The 27,880-nt window shown below is 32.9% G+C and overlaps 3 protein-coding genes across 5 annotated transcripts; 1 reads left to right on the forward strand and 2 right to left on the reverse strand.

Annotated features, from left to right (window-relative positions):
* The first annotated feature begins 282 nt into the window (after nt 1–282).
* LOC109794827 (vacuolar sorting protein 18) lies at nt 283–10,919 on the forward strand. 3 transcript variants are annotated; one of them, XM_083066066.1, is made up of 24 exons: nt 283–392; nt 498–660; nt 957–1,169; nt 1,283–1,422; nt 1,515–1,610; nt 1,890–1,957; nt 2,136–2,237; nt 2,446–2,590; nt 2,705–2,848; nt 2,942–3,061; nt 3,185–3,241; nt 3,783–3,842; nt 4,194–4,301; nt 4,624–4,766; nt 5,782–5,860; nt 6,002–6,064; nt 6,229–6,359; nt 6,517–6,661; nt 7,638–7,826; nt 8,315–8,542; nt 8,772–8,927; nt 9,104–9,265; nt 9,780–9,899; nt 10,438–10,919. In XM_083066066.1, the coding sequence occupies exons 2-24, from the start codon at nt 498–500 to the stop codon at nt 10,606–10,608; spliced, it is 3,003 nt and encodes a 1,000-aa protein (XP_082922192.1). In that variant the 5' UTR covers nt 283–392; the 3' UTR covers nt 10,609–10,919. The 3 variants fall into 3 exon arrangements, with proteins under 3 accessions (XP_082922192.1, XP_082922191.1, XP_082922193.1); XM_083066065.1 differs by having other exon boundaries at nt 287–660; XM_083066067.1 differs by having other exon boundaries at nt 287–660; nt 6,517–6,622.
* Nucleotides 10,920–14,706: 3,787 nt separating this feature from the next.
* On the reverse strand, nt 14,707–17,864 carry LOC145952666 (QWRF motif-containing protein 3-like). Its single transcript, XM_083065543.1, has 6 exons — nt 16,542–17,864; nt 16,206–16,325; nt 15,995–16,111; nt 15,816–15,905; nt 15,619–15,729; nt 14,707–15,369 (listed from the first exon to the last, which is right to left on the reverse strand). Exons 1-6 carry the CDS (start codon nt 17,484–17,486, stop codon nt 15,274–15,276), a joined length of 1,479 nt encoding a protein of 492 aa, XP_082921669.1. The 5' UTR covers nt 17,487–17,864; the 3' UTR covers nt 14,707–15,273.
* Nucleotides 17,865–20,026: 2,162 nt separating this feature from the next.
* LOC109817625 (putative galacturonosyltransferase 10) lies at nt 20,027–23,898 on the reverse strand. The gene is made up of 2 exons (XM_020382939.3): nt 23,324–23,898; nt 20,027–21,979 (listed from the first exon to the last, which is right to left on the reverse strand). The coding sequence occupies exons 1-2, from the start codon at nt 23,471–23,473 to the stop codon at nt 20,528–20,530; spliced, it is 1,602 nt and encodes a 533-aa protein (XP_020238528.1). The 5' UTR covers nt 23,474–23,898; the 3' UTR covers nt 20,027–20,527.
* Nucleotides 23,899–27,880: the final 3,982 nt, after the last annotated feature.

Genomic DNA, 27,880 nt, shown 5'->3' on the forward strand with positions numbered 1-27,880 from the left:
ATTCTAGTTTCAGATGCATTAAAGAAATTTGGCATCCACCTATGCATCTACGTGACATCCACGTGACCAATAATTAACTTCATTTAAATAATTTGGACGGAAGTCCGATATTATACTAATTTAAATTATTAGGGACCAAATTAAAATAAAAAATTAAAATAAGACTAAATTAAAACAAATAAATATTATAAAGGATGAAATTAGAGTTTTAGCCATTTTCTTATAACCAATTTGAAGGTTTCTTATAAAATAATTTAGAGGGGCTTAATTTACAGAAAAGCTCCTGTATAAAACCTCGTAATTTGGGAGCCGAGAAGAACACGTCCATTATTCAATCCCAATTTGTGCACCGGAGGAACTTCTCTGAACAGTGAATCAAACCGCTGAATTCCGTAAAATCTTTCGACTATCAATAACAATCAACTGTGCTCCTTTTGCGAAACTCAAAGACTTCCATTTTGTGACCACTTTTTTTTCACCAAAAAAAAAATTGATAGATGGATCAAGGGAGGCAGGTATTCACAGTGGACCTTCTAGAACGATATGCGGCAAAAGGGCATGGAGTTATCACTTGCATGGCTGCTGGGAATGATGTCATTGTCATTGGAACCAGCAGAGGATGGGTCATCAGGCATGATTTTGGGATTGGCAATTCATTTGGTAAAGTTTCAATTTTTCAGCTTTTTATTCCTTCGATAACAATACGCATTTTCCATGAATTTCCATTTGACATCCCATTCATATGGGTGTTTCAAATTCAGGAACTTTTTTACATTTTGAATGTCAATTTCGGGGTTTAATTGTAATTCAACACAGGTATAGAATATGGATCACTGTTCGAATGTTTTGTTTTAGAATTCTTGATAGTGGTGTATGCTTGAGCTTAATCCGGGATTTGTAGCTGTTTCTTTCGTTTTGATATCCTGAGTCTGATATCTTGTCTGTTTGGAGTATAGAGATTGATCTCACTGTGGGTCGTCCTGGGGACCAGTCAATTCATAGGGTTTTTGTTGATCCTGGAGGGAGTCACTGTATTGCCACTGTAATTGGTCCTGGAGGTGCTGAAACTTTCTACACTCATGCCAAATGGACCAAGCCACGAATTTTGAGCAAGCTGAAAGGTCTTGTTGTAAATGCTGTTGCATGGAACAAGCAACAGATAACAGAAGGTAGTTAGTTGATCACTTATTTGGATATGCCCATTGCTTGTTGATTTATTTACAACCAATACTTTCTCATATTCATTTCTGCTTGAGGTTTTGATTAAACCTTTTAAATGCAGTTTCCACAAAGGAAGTTATCCTTGGTACAGAAAATGGTCAACTTCATGAGCTGGCCGTGGACGAGAAGGACAAGAAAGAGAAGTATATCAAGTTTCTCTATGAATTAACAGAACTTCCAGAAGCTTTTATGGGCTTGCAGGTATATCTTTTGCTGTTTACTGTTATAGGTTCTTTTTTCAAGTGTGACTAAGGCATTCAATTTCTGTTCTGGTTCTTGTCCTTTTTGTTTAGATGGAAACAGCTAGCTTGATTAATGGGACTAGATATTATGTGATGGCCGTTACTCCTACTCGGCTTTACTCTTTTACTGGCTTTGGCTCACTGGAAGTAAGTCAAATGCTATAAATTTCCACTTTTTTTTTTCTTTCTCTACTTTATGTTTTAGTATTTGAGTAACCTATCCATACTACCACTTTTATAACTAAAAAAATGTAATGAATATAATATTTATGAACAGGTGATTACTGTTATATTGTGTGTCTATTCTGAAACACAATGTCTTTTTCTAGCACATTATTGAAGATTAATCTTGGGATCTATCTTTTTTCATTAAACCCTCCATTATATTTCAAAGTTTCATTTTTACTGATTGTTATACAAATGTAGACGGTTTATTCAGGTTATTTAGATCGTACGGTGCACTTTATGGAACTTCCTGGTGACATACCAAACAGGCAAGTAAGCTCTATGTCTCTCTAAAATAATAAATCTAGTTTTATATCATGGAAACATCAACATAAAATGTAAGTGGTCTAAAGGCTGAAAATTACTTTATTTTTTACATTCTTTCACATTTGTTGTTTGTGTACAATCTATCCTTTCTAAGACTTAATTTTGTTGTTTATCTTCCAGTGAATTGCATTTTTTCCTTAAGCAACGAAGAGCCGTACATTTTGCATGGCTTTCTGGAGCTGGTATTTACCATGGTGGCTTAAATTTTGGAGGACAGCAGAGGTAGTAGAGAATGTTTTGACTTTGTTGTCTTTTTCATCAATAATGGATATAGATTCTTAACATGTTCACTTTGTGGGTCATGATTCTGCAAACCTCATTCCAGAACATGCTATTTGTACTTCATGAATGGTTCTTATTGTTGTTTTGTGAATCCTTCCACATTGTTTTCTTAGCAACTTATTCACCTTTCTCTCACACTTTTTGACAGCTCTTCAAGTGGAAATGAGAATTTTATTGAGAACAAGGCTCTTTTGGACTACTCCAAATTGTCTGAAGGAGCTGAAGTAGTTAAACCAAGTTCAATGGTGTTGTCTGAATTCCATTTCTTGTTGCTTTTAAGGAATAAGGTCAAGGTGTGTATGCATTTTTGTATCATAGTTTTATTCAGATCACTGTGCCCCTGCCATGCACAATCTCAGTTTTAAAGAGTTTTATGTGTGCTTGCTAAATTATTTGAACATTTGTAGGTTGTAAATAGAATTAGCGAGAACATCATTGAGGAACTTCAGTTTGATCAAACGTCTGATTCAGCATCAAAGGGTATTCTAGGATTATGTAGTGATGCCACAGCTGGTTTGTTTTATGCATATGATCAAAACTCCATATTTCAGGTTTGTGCTCTCTGACTACTGCAGCATTCTGAATTTTGGATCTTACTGGCTTGGTTGTAATTGCTACTGCTGCTGTATTTGATAATTTAGTAGGTTTCTATCAATGATGAAGGCCGAGACATGTGGAAAGTATATCTTGACATGAATGAATATGCTGCTGCTTTGGCAAATTGTCGTGATCCTTTCCAAAGGGACCAAGTATATTTAGTGCAGGTACTGTTCAATTGCTTTTGTTGTTCTGCCCAAAAAATAGTTTGTCCAGTGACATAAATTCATGGATTTTTTTTTGCCTCAAGATCAAAGTTTGGTGTTTGATTGGAATAATTTGTGGTGCAGGCTGAAGCTGCGTTTTCTTCTAAAGATTATTTTAGAGCTGCATCATTCTATGCCAAAGTAATTCCTCTTTTTAAGTTCACTATTTTGGTGTATTTAGTTTGATATATTTTAGCAAAAACTTCTGTTTCTTTTGTTACATTTGATTACGTAAAAGTACTTGTGCCACCCATGTGATTTTGATTTGCTAATTTTTAGTGGTGGACTGGCCTCTCACACCAAATCGTAGTCCAATGATACTGAAAATGACCCAAATCATAATATATAGATATCATTATACATCTTATCCCTGTGAATCTTCTTCAAACTGGGAGATCAATATGTAATAGTTTAAAACTGCCATGACTTTTTTAACTGAGAAATGTCACTTGCCGAAGATAAGGTGAAGAATATTGAGTTCTGTTTGTAAATTTGAACTTTGGAGCTGTAGAACCATTATTTTTATATGAATTGCTCAATCAGTCAATCTGATAATTTGGTGATAAATGCTGGTGTTTTGTATTCAAGTAATGTGCCTATCATGTTTTCAAGTAGTAGCACTGAGGATTTGGTTTTGATAATCCAAAAGAAAAACAAAATCTGACAGGATTATGATTTGCAGATCAATTATATTTTATCATTTGAAGAGGTCACTTTGAAGTTCATCAGCGCTGGTGAACAGGTACTTTTCATGTTGCTGGTCCTTAATACTCTATGAAGCTAAATAGATAGCCCTTTTTTATTCCTTAATTAAGCATTATGCAGCTGCATTGTCTGTGTGTGTATTTCTAGAAGAATTTATTTTGTAATGTTGTTTAACAAAAATAAAATCTTTGATTGTAATGGTAAATTTATGTTACATCATAGCATTTTCTTATGTGCATATAATCTACGCAGTTATCATTTTCAGTTATTGTTTTCCTATGTAATTAAATGCAAAATGTTTATCTTAAATTTAGTTTTTAAATTCTTGGATTTGAAGTTTGCCTCGTGCTTATACAAATTCACTGGTTTCTCTTTTTTCTTTTTGTAGGATGCTTTGAGAACTTTCTTATTGAGGAAGCTTGATAGTTTAGAAAAGAGTGACAAATGCCAAATAACAATGATATCTACCTGGACAACTGAATTATACTTGGACAAGGTTCTACATTCTCAACACTTGGAAGGAAAATTTAGTTTCCTATTTTTATTCATTTTCTCTGTTAGAAATATAAAACTGTAACTATGAGGATATGTTACACTTTATATTTAATACTCTGTAATTATAAATACAGTGTTTGTGGTCTGCATTAGATGCACAATTCCATTAACCTTAACCTTCTGTTTTACATGATATCAGTACTCTTCTATGGCTTTAGACAATTACGTTACTACTTCAGTTGTATTCTTTAATCTTTGTCCTGTGAGTTTATAGAAAATTTTTGCATGCAAATTAATTTGGGTTTTCTATCTTGATCTTTTAGATAAATCGACTGCTCTTGGAAGATGACTCTGCATTGGAGAAAAGCAACTCAGAGTACCAATCAACTATTGAAGAGTTTCGTGCTTTTCTCAGTGACAGCAAGGATGTATTGGATGAAGCAACTACAATGAAACTTTTAAAGAGGTAGTAATTGATACTAGATATGCCAGATCTGCGTGTTTTTTGGCTGGACATTAATTCTTGGTGCATACCTGTTTTCTTAAATTTTATTTATAAAGTTCTGGTAGTTTTTGTATACAAAATTCTCCCAACCACAAGTTATTTTGTACAGTTTAATTCAACAAAAAATGTAAGAGATAAAAGATGTCCTTTGAGGGTAGAGTAGGGGTCCAGGTCCATGTTTGTTTGGTTCGATTAGTTTTGTAGTTTTTTGAGATTTTTAGATGTTAGTTATCATAATAAACTTTTCATTAATTCTATTCTAGATCTTCTACTACATCAATATAAGTTGTCAAATGTTATTTATCCATGGGTAGAACTTACAAATTTTGTCTTTTAATATGACAAGCATCCAGCATTTGGGGAATCCTTCCTTAAATGATAGCTGTCAGGGGGAAGGGGAGAATCAAATCAGTTAAGTACTCCATCCTCCATCGAGCATCCCATACTACTTGATGTGGGAGTTAGGCCCCCATAATACTCAAGTCCCTATCATAACACTGCCTCTAAGAGCTGACATCCAGATGGCTGCATTCTACCATGCTTCACTTGGCCTTTCTGGTCAGCCCCTCGTTAAGTAACCCTTTTCAAGACACTAAAAATCAATTCTGCTACCAATTGATAAGCACTCAAGTTCTAGTGGAACCCTCACTTAAAAGCTAGTTGTCAAGGGGGGCGAACCATGCCACTTAAGTACTCCATTGAGAACCCATTGCTACTTAATGTGAAACTTAGACACCCCCCATAATGCCCAAGTCCCTATGACAATAGCATAATATTTTATTGCTTTTCATATCAATCCAAACAGAAGTAGCACTCCAATTTACTTAGTAATTTATCAGTTGGAACCAATTTTGTGGGGTTGAGTTAGCACATAAGCCTAAATTCCAAGAATTTCCTTGTCATTTATAAGTTTGACTAGAGTTAGTTAAATACAGCCATTAATCTTTTATAACTTTGCCTTTACAATTTTCAACAGTTATGGAAGGGTTGAAGAATTGGTTTATTTTGCTAGCTTAAAAGGGCAGTATGAGATTGTAGTTCACCATTACATTCAGGTTCTCTGGTTCCACTTATGTTTCATTCCATGTCATTAATAAAGACCTTCATTTTCAGATCTCTACTACTTTATTGAAATATACTATCTCATATTGGGTTATATATCCTTTTCATTGTTCTTTCTGGTTTTTTTTTTCCAGCAAGGAGAAGCAAAAAAAGCATTGGAAGTTATTCAGAAGCCTTCTGTACCTATAGATCTTCAGGTATGATTCAACTTTTAGGATTTGGGATGTGATAATCTATTATCCTCTATTGTATCTCTTTCTTCCTGACCTTTTTCAGCTCTTAATTTTGTTTGAGACTGTATTCTTTCAATCTCTTGTGAGAAATATTACAAGTAATGAAGAATACTGAATGTTGTATGCAGTATAAGTTTGCTCCGGACCTTATTGCCCTTGATGCATATGAAACCGTGGAATCATGGATAGCTACAAAGAATCTGAATCCAAGGAAACTGATTCCTGCAATGATGCGTTATTCAAGTGAACCACATGCAAAGTACTGCACATTTGTTTTTGCATTTTCAATCAGTTAAATGTTTTAGTCAGAATTGTGTTCATCAATTTATATTTTTATTATTTTTTTGTGTGTTCTGTGTCTCCCAATTTATTTATATTCTGTTTGGGAATTATAAATCAACTGTTTTCACATGCAGGAATGAGACACATGAAGTCATTAAATATCTTGAATATTGTGTTCATCGATTACATAATGAAGATCCTGGAGTTCATAACCTGCTACTTTTGTTATATGCAAAACAGGTTGCTTTATACATCCATGATCCATGTACTTCTGATATGGTGATTATTAAGGGTGTTTCACATTCCTACTATATTATGATATTTTATATATATATATATATATATATATATATATATATATATATATATATATATATATATACACATGTATTATTTATAGATTAACATGTTACCTGCATGTGAACAAATGGATGCTATCAATCATCCTTGCTTGGGCAATTTTCACAAGGAATTGGTAATCTTTGCATAGTTCACACTATGCATCCTAAGTCCCATTTGGATAAATATCTTAATAAGCACTTATAGAAGAAAAAAATAAGGTAAAATGAATTGAGCTCTTTCATAAGCTAAAATCAACTTATGCACTTAACTTTTGTAGAATTTCTTCTCATCTAACTTGTCCAAAAGCTAAGAAGCATGGGTTAATTTTATCTCATGGAAAAACTCGATGCATTTTACCTTCTTATTTTCTTCTTCTCTAGTGTTTATGAAGAAGTTTATCCAAATTGAACGCCTTTTAACTATTTAACATCAGTTTACCTATTTTTTCATTTATCATGTAAATAAACAGGAGCTACTATTTACTGTATAGTGCATTCACTAAAACTGAAATGACAAATTTGAACTGCAATTTAAGCATGTTTGAATCTCCTAAGATCAAATCAAATTGCCTGTTTTTCCACTGATGTATGAAGACATATTTACTTTATGTTGTCTTTCATTAAAAATGACATGTGATGATTAGGATTGAAATTGTATATGTAAATTGAACAACAGTCTTCAGGGGAGATATTTTATGGGAATTCTAACATGTGCCCTTTTCATTAAAAGTAAAACATGGAGAAATCAGTTGAGGTTTGATTGAGTTTTAAAATTGTCTCATTTCTTGCAGCTGATGCATGGAAAAAGTGGTTTATCTTAATTAGATTTGAAGGAATTTAGACTTTCAGGATATGTCTGATGTTGACAATAGAGCCTATTTATGTATTTGTTTCCTTTTTTCTTGTCTACTCAGGAAGATGATAGTGCACTTCTACGTTTCCTACAATGCAAATTTGGGAAAGGACCAGAAAATGGTCCTGAGTTCTTCTATGATCCTAAGTATGCTTTGCGTCTTTGCCTCAAGGAAAAACGAATGCGTGCATGTGTTCATATATACAGCATGATGTCTATGCATGAAGAAGCAGTTGCTCTTGCCCTACAGGTGAAACTAATATGATGGTTGTTGTGTTACAACTTTACCACTGCTTTAATACAAAAAAGGTGCAACCTAATTAGAATACATGCTTTGCTAATGTTCTACATTGGTGATATTTTTCACCTGTAGTTATATCTTATGGGGATGCTGCAAGAGCAACCAATTGTAACACGGATGCTTTTATTCTTTATGCAATAGAAGTCTTGAGCTAAGGAAAATTCATTGATGAGGCCCAAAAGTGCCTTCTAGCGGGGATTTTTCTTCCCTTTCTCATCCCTTCTCCGTTGTGTCTTGGAAAAAGTTAGTGGCCTTGTAGAATATTTAGTTCTATTTTGAAAAGTAGTTCAACATATCAGTTAGAAGTTTTTCAAATCTTCAACATTTTTAGATCCTAACAACGAAATAAAAATAAGCCTTTAAATATTTTGAAGGGATTTTATTTTTTCATTTTTTTTAAAATAATTATTTCATGCTAACTCACTTTTCTATACTAGGTTGATTCAGAGCTTGCTATGGCTGAAGCTGATAAAGTTGAAGATGATGAGGATTTGAGAAAGAAGCTCTGGCTCATGATTGCCAAACATGTTGTTGAACAAGAAAAAGGAACTAAGAGGGAAAACATAAGGAAGGCAATTGCATTTCTTAAAGAAACTGATGGCCTGCTAAAGATTGAGGATATATTACCATTCTTTCCGGATTTTGCCCTGATTGATGACTTCAAGGTACAGTTGTTTTTGCTCTGATTTTGTCATCTTGATTGACAATTTTCAACTCTGATCAATCAATTTATCTATCAATACTTACTAGCTCAATTTTTTTTTCCCCTGCTGACATTTACATATAATATTCTTTTTCAAATATTAACTAAATGTTACATGTGAAGTCATTTGTCTACATGCCTTAGATAATTGGAATAAACTTCCATTGGTGAATTTGTCTAAATTTATGCAGGAGGCTATTTGCTCATCATTGGAGGATTACAATAAGCAAATTGAAGAGCTGAAGGAAGAGATGAATGATGCAACCCGTGGTGCTGACAACATCAGAAATGATATCAGTGCACTTGCTCAAAGATGCACTATTATTGATCGAGATGAGGAATGTGGGGTATTGCTCTTCCTGATATGTTTGACAAAACTGCACATGCAGTTTTTAAATTGTGTAGTTGTTTACTTTTGTATTAGTGTACCATAAATAGGTTAAGATCAATCTGTTTTCGTTCTTCTGATTTCATATGCAGAATCTATGCCCTCATTTAAAATGATTTTAATCTGACTCCCTAGGTATGTCGGCGGAAAATTCTAACTGCTGGCAGAGAGTTCGGCATGGGTCGTGGTTTTACATTAGTAGGACAAATGGCTCCCTTTTATATCTTTCCATGTGGACATGCCTTTCATGCACAATGCCTGATTGCCCATGTGACTCGTTGTACAGTTGAGGCTCAAGTAAATATACTACCTTTTTCTCATAATTGTCATCTCATTTTGACTATTTCCCGTTATGCTACCTGAGAGTTTATTGTTTTCAGAAGTCTCTTCAATAATAATAATAATCAAAACCATTAAGTTGTTTTATTCAAAGTAAAGATACCAGTGAATTGCACATTGTTTCAGATGAGTTGAACACTGATGTGAGTGTGAGATGCCAATGTAACGTTAACAAAGTTGAAAGGATACGATTATCAGATTTTTAGATGCCAATGCAAAAATCGGAATAGGATCATTTTAAATGTTACATGCAGCAATTTGTTACTACATTGGTCATAAATTGACAATTTTGTGCTACATCTTAAAGAAAGAAGTTGTATTGATTAATTTTATTCTCAAGTATAGTTCTAATTGTCAGAACCTCGTTTGCATGCTGTCAAATCAAAACGTTGTTGTCACCATCTCAAATCAGCATATTCTTATTATTTTCAATACTGCCATTCGGATTGAATCTGTTGGGAAAATGTTGCAGGCTGAGTATATACTGGATCTGCAGAAGCAACTTACTTTAATGGGCAGTGAAACAAGGAGAGAATCCAATGGTGCCCTTTCTTCAGAGGAGTCCATTCGTAGCATGACCACCGTAGACAAGGTTTGTACAGAACTTTCTTTCATGCACCAGGTTACATGTATCAGCAGGTGACGGGATAAATTTGTTCCTTGAAATTGCTTTTTTCTTGCATTGAAATTTAGGCTTCGAATTCCTTTTCTTTTGTTGACAACTTTGACTTTTGAGTTTTCATTTCGTTTGCATTGAGCATGTAATAATTCAGTGGTCTATTACGTATACTTTAGCTGCTGGAATTGTTCTTTTTACAAGCTTATATGTAATTAATAATTATTAAGTTCATTAAACATGAAAAAAATTATGTGTCAGCATCTTGGACAGAGAGTCAACCTGGTGTTTTTAGAATCAATTTCTATCAGTGTTAAAATAGTTTTTATTCAATTGAAGTCACGTTTTACAAATACAAATTAATTTTTTATTATCAATTTTGAAGTAATCAGTGGATTATATCTATAAAAAAAAATAATAATAAAATCTTGGTGGGCTTTACATTGTGGTGTTATATGCTTGTATTTTGAGGGATATGAACTATGCTGAATAGCTTATGTCAAATTATGTGCAGCTCCGACAACAACTGGATGATGCTATAGCTAGTGAGTGCCCATTTTGTGGCGACTTGATGATCCGTGAGATTTCTTTGCCCTTTATCCATCCCGAGGAACAGCAGCATGTGCTATCTTGGGATATCAAACCAAACGTTGCAAGCCAGAGAAATATCTCGTTACCTGCATGAGTTTCTATATGCTAGCTTGCGTTGTGTGAATAACATTGCTATGTACAAGACTATTGTCCCTGTTCCTTGCAGTGTGTAGAATCCATATTGTATTGTTTTTATTTACATTTTGTTATGCGGTCGGCTCTGGTTTTCTGATTGCCTAGGAATTTGTTGCCTCAATCGCCACTGTAAATCATGTACCCTGTTGCAACTTACGGTTGCCTCCATTTTTGTTCCTGGGAGGCATTGTCGAAAGTTTATTTAATTTCTTATCTATATAGTGTTCTTCGTTTCTTTTACTGAATAAAACTTGCATCAGTTGCGTGCAATTTTTTACGTGTTTTGATACTATTATTTAATTAAACTACAATGCATCTCAATAATCTATATTGATGTTTAATGTAGATTTTTATTACATAAATCATCAAAATAAAACTTAAAGATCAAAAGCACCCTTTTAAAATGCACCCACTTTCTCTTTATGCCAAATATGTGCTCAAGTGAAAACAAGGAAGTCAGACCCTGACTGCACCTTGCATTCAAATACAAAGTGATCAATCATCATTTAATTATTAATCTTATTTTAATTGATGCCAGAATTAGAACACTGACTTTGCTAAATTTTAGGCCTTGGTATCATTTATAAAAATTTATTGTACTTGGACTTTTTTTAAGCACACTCAAGTCTTTGAAGGAACTCAAGGTGGTAAATGTCTAAAGAATTTGAGATTCTTAGTAGCATACTCAAGTCTTTGAATACTCAGATTTTGCTTAAAACTAATGTGCCAAGGGCCTTTTCTTCAACCCAACTTCTGTTCTGAGAAATACAACATACTTCAGAAATTTCAAAAGCAAACACAATGCTCTAGAAATAATTGGCAAAGGCATGACTTTAATCGGAAGTGATTGTGTTAAATTTTAGCCCAAAGTTGATTATAATAAAAGGGAAGTAGAGTTTGCATAATTTTAGGAATTCTTTATTTATTTAATATTTTTGTCATTATCATCCATTTTTAGAGTGAGAAAAATCCATTACATATACATACGTACATAACCAATTTATTTATAAGATTAGAACATTTGAATATTTCTCTCCAACTGTGTCACTCGATGAAGGCCAAATTGGATCCAAAAACTAGATTAGAGAAGAGGTAGCTGACAAAAAATGTATCAAAAAATGATATGAAAATCATGTTCATATAATCCTGAACATTGTCAAAGCATTGATCACACCAAATGGTACAATCACATACTCATAGTGATCATACCTAGTTTTAAAAGTAGTTTTTAATATGTCACTTTCCTTTATCCTTATTTGATGATATCCTGATCTCAAATCTATTTTTGCAAACACGGATGCTTCCTTAAGCTTATCCATCAAGTCATTTATCTTAAGTAATGAATATTTGTTCTTGATGGTCAATTTATTCAACTACCAGTAGTCCACACACGACTAGACACCACCGTCCTTCTTCTTAACCAACAACACTAAAGCACCCCATAGAGACACACTCGGTCTCACCATTTGTTTCTCCAACAACTCTTCTATGTGCTTCTTCAATTTTACCAACTTAACTAGAGTCATCCTATAGGAAGCTATTGATACTAGTCATATACCTAGCACCAAATCAATAGTGAACTCGACATCTCACAAGAGGTAATCTAGATACCTCATCCGAAAACACCTTTAGAAAATCCCTAACTACATCAATCTCATTGACCAACTTCTTTGACTCCACACTCATAGTAGCCAACAAAATCAAGCACTTAGCTCCTCCCTTCAATAATTCCTCAACTTGTCTAGCTGACACTAAGACCTCATTCTCCACTTGAGAAAACACCAACTTCCTTTAAGGACAATCTATATGAATGCGATTGACAGATAGTCAATCCATCCCTAAGATTATGTCGATCTCTACCATGGACAAACAAATCAAATTCACCCCATACCTCCTACTAAAAACCCCTATCGAGCATCTCACACACACCCTAGAAGCAACAACAAACAAAACAACAAGAGCAGTAATAGATAGATCAATATACAAGTCACTCATAGGCAAACCTAATCTCCCTACACAATTAACAGAGATGAAGGAATGTGTAGCTTTTGAATCAAAAAGGATCAAAACATCCTTACCAATTGCCTTGCTTGACACTTTTTATCCTACATACATAGATAGATTTAAAACTTCTTAACACACATATAAATTAATCCAAATCAATGCATAAATAATCTAAGTGAAATCCCTAACATAGGGTAAATAGTATCATATAACAAACTCTTTAAAAAAATTTATACTAATGCAAAAAATATAAAACTAAATACAATTCTTATACTAGAAATTAAATCAAAATATCCCTAATCTAAGTTTCAATGTCACATATCTTATCAGAGCACTCTGAAGATAAGGATTAAATCTCATCACTAGCATCATCAAGATCCTGATGAACATTACCCGTAACCACATACATATAGCAAAGACGTGGAAACAAAAGAGGGTGAGAAAACTTTTCACTCTAGCTCATGGCATGAAATAAAAGATAAATAGCCAAACACAATTCATACATTATTAATATAATAACATGACAATAGCAATGGTTATCATTATCAATAGCTCACATATCTCCATCATACAATCACTTATTTATAATACATCAATTATAAATAATTTAGATGCAAGTATGGAATACAATAGACACAGATTCTTAATTTGCATGCAAATGGTACAAATCTCAAGATATGCACAATGCATATAAAACAATTTATATTTGCGTGCATATGATCCATGTTACACATACTCTTTATATCATGAAATAAATAAATATATATATATATATATAATATAATATATATATAAACACTCAACAATTTGCCATTCATCAATTTTCCTCACATACAATTTGTCATATTCACAATTGTAATCAATGATACATACACTTTACCATATACACAATTTGCTAACAGGAAACAAGTATCTCATTCAAGCAATCTATCAGGCATACATATTCACTCCACATCAATATTCAAATTACTCCTAACATCCCTTAGCTATCATAAGGAACCATCATTTTATATATAGTCGATGTCTGGTGGAAATTCATTTGCGCCTGGCACAACTTGTCCAAAAAGTACTCATAACTCTCAGGATGACTTACGCTCAGAATAACCTATATGAGATAGTAGCAAGGACTCCCTTGGAACCCCCATGCCTGGTAAGGCATATCCCACACCCAACACCCAACACAAACATAAAAGGGAGTGAACCCTGCTCTTAGGCATCCTAGCACCCTGTAACACAAGTAACATCTAGTGTCATATTAAAAACTAGAAACCTACATAATCGCGATTTGCAAACAGCAAACCCAACACGTACATTTATAATTTCAATTAGTAAAACACTCTATTTTACTCATGCAATACACCATAAGATACGACTTTCACACAATTACAACTTCCAATTATTATATTTATATAATGACCATTCACTCACATATTCTTAGGGTTCTCACAAAGACCCTCAAGCAATTCAATTCATATAAAAAATGACTCAATGCATGAGATTAATCATATATGATCACAACTCATATCAATCTAAGAGCAATAGAATCACATGGAAAAATAATAAATGAGAACAGAAAACAATTGGGATTTTCCCTTTCAACATATGATATACAGTGGTTGGGAGTCAATCTTACTACCCATTAGTTACCCTACATCTTAAAGCGAGAATTCTCACTGCCCCTTACCTCTATCAGCAATAGTGAAGAAATGTGGACCTTCAGGATGATATCATCCTATTTCCTCTCCTCCTGCTTCAAAGTGTAAAAGAAAAGTGAGAGCAAATGCATCTCTCTTTTAAAATTTAAACCTAGCTTAACTTCTCTTTGACCCATCCACGATTTGTCCATCTTAATTTTGATTATAAACTCTTTCTCTCACTTAATAATAATAATAATAAAACAATAATAAATATTATATTAAAATATAATTCTCATAATTTAATCAAAATAAATATAAAATATAATTTCAACCTAAAAATACTCTCTAATATCAATCTTTTAAATTTCAACCGTTAAAGTTTTTTTTCTTTTTTTACTGAGACGAAATAAATTGTCATTAAATGGTCTAATATTCTTTATATTGATCATTGAATATTTTTACTCAACCAAATTTTAAGTGAAACAAAATATTTCCGATCAAAGGAAAACATTTATGTCACTCCCTTCTTTCTTGGGGTGTGAATATATAGGTTAAAGAAAAATAAAAATAAAAGAACAAAAGAGATAAAAAAAATGGAAAATATCGAGATATAAGAAAATGAATAAGTGAAGTGTTAAAAAAATCATAATTCACATTATATTCGCCAAACACATTTAAAAAAAAACGAGAGATAAAAAGAATAAAAAGATAACTGTAGACTAAGATAAATTATATGTTGAAGAACAAACTATGAAAAGAAAATTTGTGAGATCTTTAAAGGGGAAATAACTTTTTTTTTTTTTCTTCTAGAATACATTATTAAATTGGTATTTGCTCCGTGAAGTGACATTATAACATGTAAACTAATGGTACATGCTTGTTAAAAGAATAACAATTATAGTTTCGGGGACCATGTAAACAGTTACAATATTAGCAAAATTCGTCAATTAATCAACACTTGTATTTCTCTGAATATCCATCATCTAAATAGAAATCTCCGGTGGTAATTGCTGCAGTTGATATTTTTGTTGCCAACCTTCAAGTTGAACGAGATTGCACTTAACACTTTTTTCTTGAAGCTGTCAACATATATTATGATAAAATTAACGATAAATAAGCCAAAAAATGATTTTATTTTTAAGCAGCACGTAAGATCTGAGTACAGATTAGGATGAAATTTAATAGTGAATCTGAATTTAAGCATGACAAGCATTAAAGTGATCTATAGTTTGACAAATTTGAACAAAAATATTTATTTTTGCGTACTTAAATGGAACGATAAAAGTTTAACTTTCTCTCCTTTATGTGATGATGCAAAAATTAGTTACCTCAAAGACATATAAGGTCTGGAAAAGATCGTAGAACTCTTCTAACAGTTGTTTCTCTCGTGCAACAATTTTAGCTAATTCTGATAGCATTGCAGCGATCTTATCAACCTCCTGATGAAACAATATTTCGATTTCAATTTAAGTCTTCATATATAATAGCAACAGCACTAAAAATATAGCAGTGTTAACAAACATACTGAAGATGAAAATGTAATTAAAATTGACTTGATTGAAGCTGTGAGATCAGATGCATGGCGTAGAACAATGGATGTTGATTGCATGTTCACCTGTTCCATTAGAATTATTTAGTCAATACACGTTTCCTACCTCTACTGAAACGAATGTTTCTAGCAAACCTAGTTAATTAGTTACCTACCCTAGCACCTTCCAAAAGAGGAACCCTGCAAACAACCGAATGCAAACATTCCTTGATGGAAGTAATTGCTTGTAAGTGTTGCCTTTCCAGACCACCCCAAGCTTCCAATAGTTTCATCTGCCAAAGCAACACATGAGATGGAAAATGAAATCACTGAAATAATAAGTTTAGCAAATCTTAATATATAAACTGAGATTTACTACAAACTTACTTGAGAATACAGTACAAAAGCGATTTTCATTTCAAGTTTCTCTCTGACAAACTGTATCTTCTTTTTCAGAACAGATTGCCGTAACTTTGTAAGACCATCCCAAACACATATCAAATTGCTCTAAACACATTCACAAATCAAGAGACCATCAATTCTTCATTTCTCATTCGTTATATATCAGATAATATTGAGGGAAATTATAAAGTGTGATGCATACACCCGACTCATATATAAACAACATATCTAAGGAGTTTTGTTTCTCTTAACAAACTTGTCTATAAGTGCGAAATATTCACTGTGAAAAGCAGTGATTAAAATATATTGATGCATGCATACCTGAGCCTTGTGAGAAATGTTTGCACTGACAACGTGTGCCCTAGCATTAGCAAACCGCCATTGCATGAAACGATTATCAAGCAAGCGAAGGTTATGAGCAACCTCGGAGTTATAAACTCCAAAAGAAATGTTTGGCGAAGAGGTAACCCCACTTTTCTTACCCTTGAAGAGATCAAAACCCATGTTGAGAAACCCTTTGGCCTTGGTAGGACTTGTGACTTGGTGCTTGAAGCTCGAAAACGACATCGGTTTATCCATGCTCTCAACCGACATAGCCGGTGACTCGGACCTCCCTGGAGACAAAGCCCACCAAGACTTGGAACTCTTGTACGATCCAGTTCTCAGCGTGAACCGTTTCAAAACGGAGAAATCTCCACCGTTCAAGTTCGCCACGTCGGAATCCGAAGTTCCTCTCCGAGCCCTTCCTTTTCTCTCCACGTCAGGTTTTGATTCAAGAGAGTTTCTCCGCGAGGAGAAGGGTTTAGCGTTCTCATCAAATGACAATCTTCCCGGAACAATGCTATAGGGTTTCTTAGAAGAAGAAGAAGAAGAAAATGGTGATTCTGCCGTTGTTGTTGCCACGTGTCTCGGTGAACCGTTGGTGTGATCTATGATTCTGTCTTGGGTGATGTGGTCGGCGAGGGTGCCGGAGTTTCGCTTGGCAGTGGCGGAGGAAGGCCATAGTTGGTGGCGCGTGAGGCCCGGCTCCTCCGTGGGACGGTGACTTTTGGCGGGGCTCGACGATTTGCGACGGAGCGGGGAATGGCATTCGGAGGAGTGTGTCGTTGAGTTGGGAGGGGAATGAAGAAAGCGTGAAGTGGGTTCGCGGTTTCGGTGCTGACGAGGTTTCGGAGACGGACTAGAAACCGGCGAGGCATTTGGCGTTTTCATGGGAAGGTGTTGGAGGCGTGATTTTGGGATGTTGCATTTGCATGTAAATAGCATGAGTTGACGCTTCCAAATGGCGCGGGAAATTATGTTAATAATGTTGCGCCGGCATGGGTGAAATTACTTGATTGACCTTCTCATTAATACTTACAGTAATCATAGCCGAGAATTCGGTTCTTCGTGTTTGAAGAGTGAAGAATGAAGAATCTCTAATAGTGTGCCACATGTTTCAAAATTCTTCAAAGTTGAAATGAAATGGCCTTTTACTCTCATGCTTTCTGTTTGGTTGGTTTGAATTGAAGTTTTTATTTTATTTTATTTTTTTAAGTAATGTTGTATGATGTGACCTACCCGGATCAATCAAAATATTAAAAGAAAGTTATATAAACTAATCCATGGCTATGGCCAGGCCAACTTGTGTCCCATGAGCAGAGTGATGATTGATGAATTCATCTTCCTCTTTACTTTTTTTTACCCAGGAGAGAAGAAGAAAAATAAAGACAGTGAAGGTAAGTGTGCGAAAAAAAAACGGAAAATAAAATAGTGGAATGTATCTTAGACATCTTGTACCTTAACAATGACTTTAATCTACGGCTGTAATTTGAGCCTCAAATATTTTGGGCCGAGACAGAATATTAGTATAAGTGTGTTTGGTTGTGGGTGCTGTGAACAAAGAGTATTTATATTTGATGATGAAAGATTGATCATGCACTATGCAGGCGGGTTCCAGAACTACTGTAAACAAAAAATAAATAGTTTTCGATGTAAGCTGATGATATTTTTCTTCTAATATTTATAGTTTTACAATAATTAAATCATCGATGATTTAATTTGTGGATTATCACAAACATTTGAAACAACTTATAACAATTATTTTAACTTAATGAGTGATCTTAAATTTAAGTTTTGAATACGTAACTGTATTAAATTTTTAGAATAAGGCCTTTGTCCTTTATAGTTTAGCTAAAATAAATCAAGAAACTCTTGCGCTATCAACTACTTATTGAATCAAGAAAAAAAAATCTGAAATAAAATAATATTTTTTTCAAATACATAATTACCATTAAAGATATTTTAAATTACTTCTCCGAAAGACCAAACCACACTTAATATTTTCTTCTGCAATGTATATCAAAATCAGCTAAAAGCCTTTCGAAAAGCTAATACAAACAAGATCTGCCCTCAAGGCATTACAAATGAAAAGTGTGGAGGGACTACTAACAAAAGTTTGAAATAATTGCTACAACACCAAGAGACAAAAGATAATTGCCACATTTTGATTGTTTACTACCGTGAAATTTAAAATCCAGCTATGTTATATTAAAAAGAATGTATAAATATAGTAAATTAAATAGTATTCCTTCCATTTTTTTTTCATAGTCGTTTTGTCAAATTTTTTTATTATTATCACTTTTCTAAAATCAATGATTTATTAATTTTTTTTTCCATTTTTACTCTTGATAATTAATGCATGTTTACTGAATAATGTGTCTATTTATTTTCTAATGTACCTATTTCTTCTCCAACCACCTAAAGGGTATAACAGGAAAATATGTAATAAATACTTTAAAAAATTAAAATATCAATCATTGTCTTAGTTCTTGTGCATAACGTTAAAGGCAATGAAAAAAAAATAGAGGGAGTGAGTTATTAGGTATCAACTCAAAACAATTTGTAAAACATGAGAAATTTGTTTATGGGAATAATACAATCACATTTAAATAACGTGTCACTCTTCATTTCTTGACGATAGAAGTTATAAGTTTGAAAGATAAAAATGTGGGAAATGGTAGAGGCACCTTTGGAGAGGTAGATGAGAGCAAGAGTTGGCATGTGTATGGTGGATCGGTCCAATCCTGAGTTTAGAATGACTGGGCAAACAACCTTTAGATTGAACAAAATATAAATGCAATGCAAATTTATTCCCTTTGACCAAATATAGAAATCTATAATAAGCCAAGAAGCAATTTTATTCTTTCGTTGCTCGTTCTTACCATATAAGCTTCCTCTTAACGTAACATTCTAACTTTGTCATACAACACTTGCACCTTTTAAATAGTTCCCCCCTTAAACAAAGTGATGAAATGGACTGAAAATGATAAATGAATACGACAAAAATGAAGTCATGGTAAACGTATTTTTAATTCTCCAAAAATCGATCCCCATTAAATGAATGAAATAATATTACTAAACTACCCTTTCTTAAAAACAATCAAGTGCATAAAAATGTTACGAGAAGATTTGTACCTTCACTGCCTAGTAAAATTTTCTTTTCATTTATATCATCACCCCAAGCAGAAAACAAAATCTTTTAATTCCTTATTTTTATTTCTTCTTTTTCTTTATTTCTATTTTCTAAGAATATTTTTAAAGAAAAGACAAATATGCATCGATGACCAACATTACATTGGTTCAAATATAGCTCAATTCAAAGCATTTAACCGCCATGCTGAACACGTGCTACTTTGAATTAACAATCATAGATTTTATTAATAAGCTAAACCAGATCTTTGGAATATTGATATGAGGTACAAAATATCCGTAACATACTTGTACACAAGCATGCGAGAGAAACATTCTCCATAAAGGACAACAAATGCAACTGGAATCTGTTTCTGAAATAAATAAACTAGGTAGTTTTGTGATACATGAGAACTATAATGACAGTAATTTCTTTTGAAAAAATGGCAACAAGAATAGCAGGATAAAGTTTCAGCAAATGAATGCCATGGGAAAGAACATCTGGTCTTGCACAGGACAGTAGTGAACAATAAACAGTTTGCAGCTGATCTCATCCTTTGACTACACTTAAAAACTATGGACTGATATAGTCTAATACGTGACAAATAAACATCTATATGCTACAACAGAAGATCCAGATTCAATGAAGGCACCAAGTTAAAGCCACCACACATGCTTGACCATTTAAAATTGTACAAGCATTTCTGACTACGAATTAAGACCTCAATTTGCATCTCCAGTGGGGATCACCAAGCCTACCAGTTCCATAAACAGCTAGTGACACATTCTCCTACCCCAACAATAGGGGCTACTACTTCTGAATCTGAATCTTCCACCAAGGTTTCAAGTATTCAAAATCAATGAAAGTTACACTGTTGCAATAACGGATGAGAGTATTCAACATATTTTTCCCACAGGGGCTTGTACTTCTCAATCCCAATCTTCAACCATGGTTTGGAGTTCCCATTGAAGTGAAGTACAGCTCCTCTCTCTATTAACTGAGGATCAACATTGGTGTAGCCAAAACCCAAAACATGCCATGATGGGTCCAAGGGCTCAGTTAATCCATAAAATGTCAATAATCCAGGAGGCAAGGTACCGAGTTTCCACAATGTCCGGTCTACATTCTTTTCCTGCCAGTAGTGGTAGATGCCAGTTACATTCTTTTTCCTCCATTCAACCAAATCAAACACATTCATCCCAAATGCCCAACCGCAAGCATCAGGATCAAAATGTGTGCGTATAAGAGGATGGGAATAGTTCAAGTATTTGTGGTATCTGTGAAATGTTTCCATGCATGTTTCAACAGCTCCATTTACATTCCCATTCAAATCAATGGAGAAAAGACCAGAAAGATCCTTCTGAACCACAACATCATCGTCGAGGAACACCACCTTCTTTAGTGCAGGAAAAACTTCAGGGATGTAGAATCTCAGGTGATTAAGCATGGAAAGATATTTAGGGTTTCGGAACTTGATAGGTGTCCTTCCCTCATCACTATTGCCAGAAAAGTAGTAGCTCTGTATTTCTGAATCTTGAAGTTGCTTGAGCACAGGAACATATGAAGCATTTAACCAACTAAAGTCTTCAAACTTCTGAACTTCAACTGTCACCCCACGGAAATCATTCATAGTGAACCATGCCTTCATTGCAGCATAGTTTATTTCATCAGTGACAAGGTGGAAAACAATCATATTAGGGTTTTTTGAATTCATTGCAGTTGAATTGACCACAACTGAAGTTGCAAGAATGTTATCAGAGAAAACACAAAAGTGGTAAAGATTGTTATCCTTAAGCTTCATCTCCACATGCCTTTTGTCCTTCAATTTCTTTTGCAAATTAAAGTTTTTGAACCATTCTGTTGTCAACCGGACACCAAGACAATACAGGCTTTTTGGGACTTCTTCAGCAGCTATTTGTCCATATTTTGAACTCTTTTCACTAACAGAATTCATCTGTTCCTCAAGAGCTTGAATCTTTGCTTTGAATCTCATGATCATGTTTGCACTATCATAATGGAGCTGCTGGGCCTGGTATAACAATAATGCCATATCATGGATAGCCCTATCTGTTTCCCTGGTTGTTAAAGGAACACGCCTAGTGGCAGCATTTGAGAGGAGCATCTGCGAATTGTGGATCTGGGCACTTAATTCCCAAGCAAATTGGAGATTGTTACTTTCTTTTGCAATTACAACAAAAGCTTTTGCCAGGGATATCTGATCATTAAGTTGTCTTGTGACTGAGTTAGAGCTTAACATCTCTTCAGTAATATTAAGGCTTTCCATAATCTTATCATGCTTGTAAGGTCTCTGAATAACAGGATACAAGTTATTATTAGTTAAAAAAGGATGACAAGGACCTAATCTACACTCACCATCCCCATTAATAATAATATAATATTCTGATTTTGTAATATAAAATAAAGCATGCCATGTAAGCTGCATTTAATAACTTATCAAGTTCAAGTATTGTTTTCATGATCCACGCATTATCCTTTCTGGAAAAAGATGACCATTCCGTTACAGTTCTAATATTAGGGGGAAAAAAGTATAATAAATACCTTTATAGATTAGGGAAATGGTTTTTCTCTGTAATAAGAATATGAAATGTAAGTGAAAACTACGGCAAGAGCAACATCTGCAAAAATCACTATTCTGCCTATTGCAAAACAAGATTTAAGCTTTTCCTATGATTATAGTAATTATAAACAAATAATAACAATGTGAGCATAGGGTAGTAGCATGGTATCGGTACGGACAAGGATCCTCTCCAGTGAAGAAAAAAATTGGGATGGTGAAGTGTGATTATCTCACTCTTAATTTTTAAAAAATATTTAATTTGTAATAAAAATATACTATTTTAATAAAATTGATTGAATGGTTAGAATTTCATTCAATGATAATGTTACTAGAGATTTCCCAACATGGCATGGATTAAAATCCAATGAACTTCCAAAATCAATGTCAGTGAATTGTGCAGGTGTTGATGTCTAATAAAATCAGCAGTTTAAAACATCAGATCTAGCATACCACTGCAATTCCAAATTAATAAGCATTCAAGTTCTGATTGATGTAAAAAAAAAAAAAAAAAGTATGTAGTGTGCGACTGTTACTGAATGGAAACATACAAATGTTTTTTATTCAATCTAGCACTTGATTCGACTCATCCCTAAACTTCCGATATACAATACAGAAAAAACACAAAAAAGAGCAGTCAATACTGTCTAAACACAAAAATCTGACATAGTCGAAATTTGCCCCCCATTATATACCTGAATGATGAACCAATCTCATAAACCGAGATAACCTTTCTCCTATACAGATTATATTAGGCATGCATCAACCAAATGAGCCCAAGAACAAAAAATTACAAACAACCATCCCATGAATTACAAAACAACCCCCCTTTCACATCCCCAAGAATGAAAAATTATCCAAAGCAAAGCAGTGGAAAAGCCAAATCACACAACCTCCTTGACACACACAATTCCAAAATCTCAAAATCAGTTTCCAGCATCATATTGACAAAACCAAAGCACAACAATCACTCATTCACCCCAAAATAAAACACACTGTTTCATTTGGCACATTTTTTGCAGCACCCCAGAAGGACAAATCTATGAAAAATTGAAAAGCAAATGGTTAAAACATTACCTTTGTCAAAGCGGGTCTGGACTCAATTTTGTTCCCTTTGCTGAGAATATAGACAAAGAGAAGAATCACTGCACAGCACAATGCCCACCACAACGCATCTGGAACCCTCCTACGCACTGGCCTACGAAAATCCGTCGTTCTTCGCCTCATCTCCCAACTTTCTCCAAACCCCAATTGCGCCCTTCCTTCACTTATTTTCCCGGAAACCGTTTTCCGGGAAAGCAATGCTCAGAGCAAAACAAAAAACAATACTTCTGGATCACAAAGGTATACCCGAGATCTGAAGTTTCCGGATTTGGAATATCAGGGGCCAAAAGATTCAGACTTGGAATAAATATTTGGCTTTGCTTTGGTGGGCATGCGCTCGTGAAGTGCTTCGTGAGCACTACAGTATGCTTAAGGAGGAAATGAATGGAAGTGGCTTCATGTTACGCAGTTCTTTTTTGGCACTTCATTTTCAGTGACATTGACAAACGGTCCTGATCGTGCCATGTCAGCTTGTGATTAAGGCTTCGATGACCCATTAAGAATGGTCGGTTCTCAATTTTGCGTTGTCTTCTCAAACTCAATGAGATCAGAAACAAACCACTAACCAGCCAGAAAGAGAATATATATATAAAATGGTGTTTTATTCTGAGGTAGATTACAACATAACTACATAACATACGGGAAAACAATAGTACTAAAACATTGTAAATGTAAGTTTTTTGTGTATTAAAATCTCTATCTTGTTTTATTAACATTTCTTGGGTTGGTTCTTCCGTCGTTAATATGACAAAATCGGGGAATTGGGCAATTTATTGTTCACATTTAATTTTCATTTGATACGTCAATTGCACAAAGTATTTGAGTTTAACACGCAACATTATCAATAACCTTTTCTTTTCCCTCAATATAGGTAATAGGTTCGTGGTAACTGTGTTCTTTTATAGTAAAAGTATTGAGCAATTAAAACATACTAAAAATCGTAATTTTTTCCTTGTTGAAAGTGAAACAATTTTCATAATAGTAATACATTAAGAGAATGGTACATTACATGGATGAACATGATACGATTTTCACTGAATTTATATTATTTTTTATCTTATGTGATTAAATTTAATTGGACCTCTTTGGATTGAATTTTTGAATGTTTATTTCTCAATTTGAAAGAATAAATTCGATTATGATTATATTAATTTCAATCCGATTATTGAACTTATCATTTAAAAAAAATAAGGTGAAACATGTAATTTTAGTTGTTGTAAGTTTTCAATTTGATTTTTATATGTAAAAATTTATTAAATTTGTCTCTATACTTATTAAATGTTATCAAGTTGATTTTTAACATTAACTTCATTACACATTATTAATTTAATTCTTATATATGTAACACTCTTAATTTCATTTTTACACATGTAATATATTATTGATTTGGTTCTTACATATTGAGATCAAATGTATTAATCTTATAGTGACCAAATTAAGAATGGCTATATGTATAAAAAAAAAACAAAAAAAAAACAAAAAAAAAAACAACAACAACAAATTAAGAATATGTGGAGGAATTAATAGTTTCAAGGACTAAATAAATAACATTTATATGCATAGGAACCAATTTAATATTTTTTTTATACATAGGAACCAAATTGAGAATCCACAACATTTATATGGACTAAATTCTATATTCAATAAAAAAAATAAATCAATCTTATATTCATTCTCATATAATATAATATGAGTAACTATAACAAACATACACATAAACTCTAACCCTGAGAAGAGAATAAAAATATAATATTATAAAAATTGTGTTGAATTGTGGGATTTGGCTAGATTGATGTGTTATAACATTAACAATGAGTAGAAAGTTTTACTAAACTTTTAGTCCAAATTCTAAACATTTTTTATCCATAAATTTTAAATCTTTATAAAAATATAGGAAACAACAATATATAATAATTGATTAATTTGAATCAAAATGAATTGGATTTTTATAAGAGATAAATAAAATTCTTTAGTTATCTAATTTTTAACATTAAATTTTGTATTCTAATTAAAATTTATTGGATTTGCATTCTATTTTCAACCTAATATGAATGAATCCAAATTTTTGGGTTTAGATTGATTTATGTTCATCAATTTTTTGGACTGATTTGGATTCATGGCCACTCTTACTACTTTTTTTTTGTTCATAAATATAGTATCCAAAAAAGCTGATAAACAATTAATAATTTGTGCTCAAGGGTAGTACTCCTAGTATATTATCTCATAAGTAAATGTTTAAATGAAAAATTAATATTAAGTAAAGATTGTGAAAATTTTAACACTAAAAATGTGTTTGCAAAAGTTGTGAAAATCATTTTATTTAGATAATTGATTATATGAATTATTGATTATTCCTATAATTAATTATAATCAAAATGAATTAACTTTTTTTTAGGTGTAAATCAAAATAAATTTTTGTTGGAACAAATTTATTAAAAAAAATGATTTGAAAATGTTTAATTTGGTTTGAATACAATAAAAAATAGTTTTTACATAGTATATTAACTTAAAAAATTATTAATAAATATTCATAAATTTCAAATCTTCAACTTCATAAAAATATCTTACTTTTAAAAAATATATTTATAAATTTAAAGGTTAAAACTCTTATTTAGTCCTTTATAATATTTTTTTTGTTTCAATTTAGTCCTATTTAATTTTTGGTTTTAATTTGGTCCCCAATAATTTAAATTATTGCAATTTGGGACTTCTGTCCAAATGATTTAAACGGAGTTAACTGGTGGCCACGTGGATGTCAGGTAGATGCCACGTAGATGCGTAGGTGGATGTCAAATTTCTTGAATACACCTAGAACCAGAACGATCCGTTCTGAAACCAGAACGACCCGTTCTGGTTACACTCTTGGTATGTTAAGTTTGTACCTAGAACGGGCCGTTCTAGATGCAAAATTAACACACCAATAATGTAACCAGAACGGGTTGTTCGGGTTTCAGAACGGACCATTCTGATTCCATAATTTCACGAAAAAAAACCCAAGATAAAAAGCATTTCAAACACTAGATTTGGTAATATTGTCAATGGAGATTGATAACTTCAATTGCTAAACATTTGGGTTATATAGTGTATTATTAAGGGCGATGTAGTGTATCACTAAGGACAATAGTAGCAGGTGTTATTTCATTGTTAGTCAAACTGGAGTGAACCACTTACTACCAAATTGACACTATACAATCAAATATGAAACAAAACGGTGTTTTCCCTTGAAGTCATTGACGATGTTCCCCAATAATAACAACCTGTTCTTAAGGAGGTACAACCTGAATTTTTATAGTTTAGGGTTTCCCTTCAGCGTTACCTAGATGATTTCCTTTCTCAATAATTTCTTTGAATTTTTTTAGTATATGTTATGTTCTGAATTTTTGTTTTCAGTTTCTGTCTTTGAATTTATGACATGAATTTTTATTTTTAATTTTTGAATTACATTGCGGTATTTTGGTCAACGCATGCATGAAGTTGAGATTTTAGAACGGGCTGTTCTAAATCTAGAACGGTTCGTTCTAACAGCAGAACGACCCGTTCTGGTTTCAGAACAGCTCGTTCTATTGCACTCATGTTGTGTTAAATTTGCATTCGGAATGTCTCGTTCCAGTTGCAAAATTAACACATAACATGTGCAAGCAGAACAGGTCGTTCTGGTTTCAGAATGGGTCATTCTGGTTCCAGGTGTATTCATGAAATTTGACATCCACCTATGCATCTACGTGGCATCTACCTAGCATCCACCTGGCCAACAGTTAACTATGTTTAAATCATTTGGACGGAAGTTCCAAATTGAAATAATTTAAATTATTGGGGACCAAATTGAAACAAAAAATTAAAGTGAGACTAAATTAAAAAAAAATATTACAAGGGACCAAAGATTTGAACTAAATTTAAATTATTATTTCAAATATACCATTTATTTTTTATACAACTTTTTTTTAAAAAAAAAGAGGTAAAGTAAAGCATTATAATCAATTCCAGGCACACTCTAATTATCAGCTGAAATAAAGATAATTTCATACGGTTGGTATTTGTCCGTCAATAATTATCAGCAGTCTAATAATGTACATGTTAATCCTTAGTAGTTCAATGTAAACTAATTTATTAACCGTGTGTGTTTTGAAGGTGTATTCACTAAAATCAATTCAGTTTTTTCATGTTAAAAATGAAGCAGTTCTTAATCACTTAAAAATCTGCATTTTTTTTATGTGTAGTATGTGGTTTCGACACAAAACTAAACAAATTGATAATTTCACTTTTATAGAATGAATATAAAAATAAAATAAGCAATTTGAATAAAAATCCAATTTAACCATTTAAACGAATTCATTTTAATAAGAATTTTCAACGCATAATTGATTGTTAATATAGGCATTAAAAAATTACGGTTTAAATATATTTTTATCCCTTAATTCTTAAATTTAAGATAAATTTATTTTTTAATTTAAAATTAATTCTTTTTATGTGTATAAGTTCTAAATATCTTATTTTAGTATTTTTAAAATTTGTTAAAAAATATGTTAAATA

This window comes from Cajanus cajan, chromosome 10 (genome assembly GCF_000230855.2).
Source record: "Cajanus cajan strain Asha chromosome 10, NIPB_CcT2T_4, whole genome shotgun sequence".
Lineage (NCBI taxonomy): Eukaryota > Viridiplantae > Streptophyta > Magnoliopsida > Fabales > Fabaceae > Cajanus > Cajanus cajan.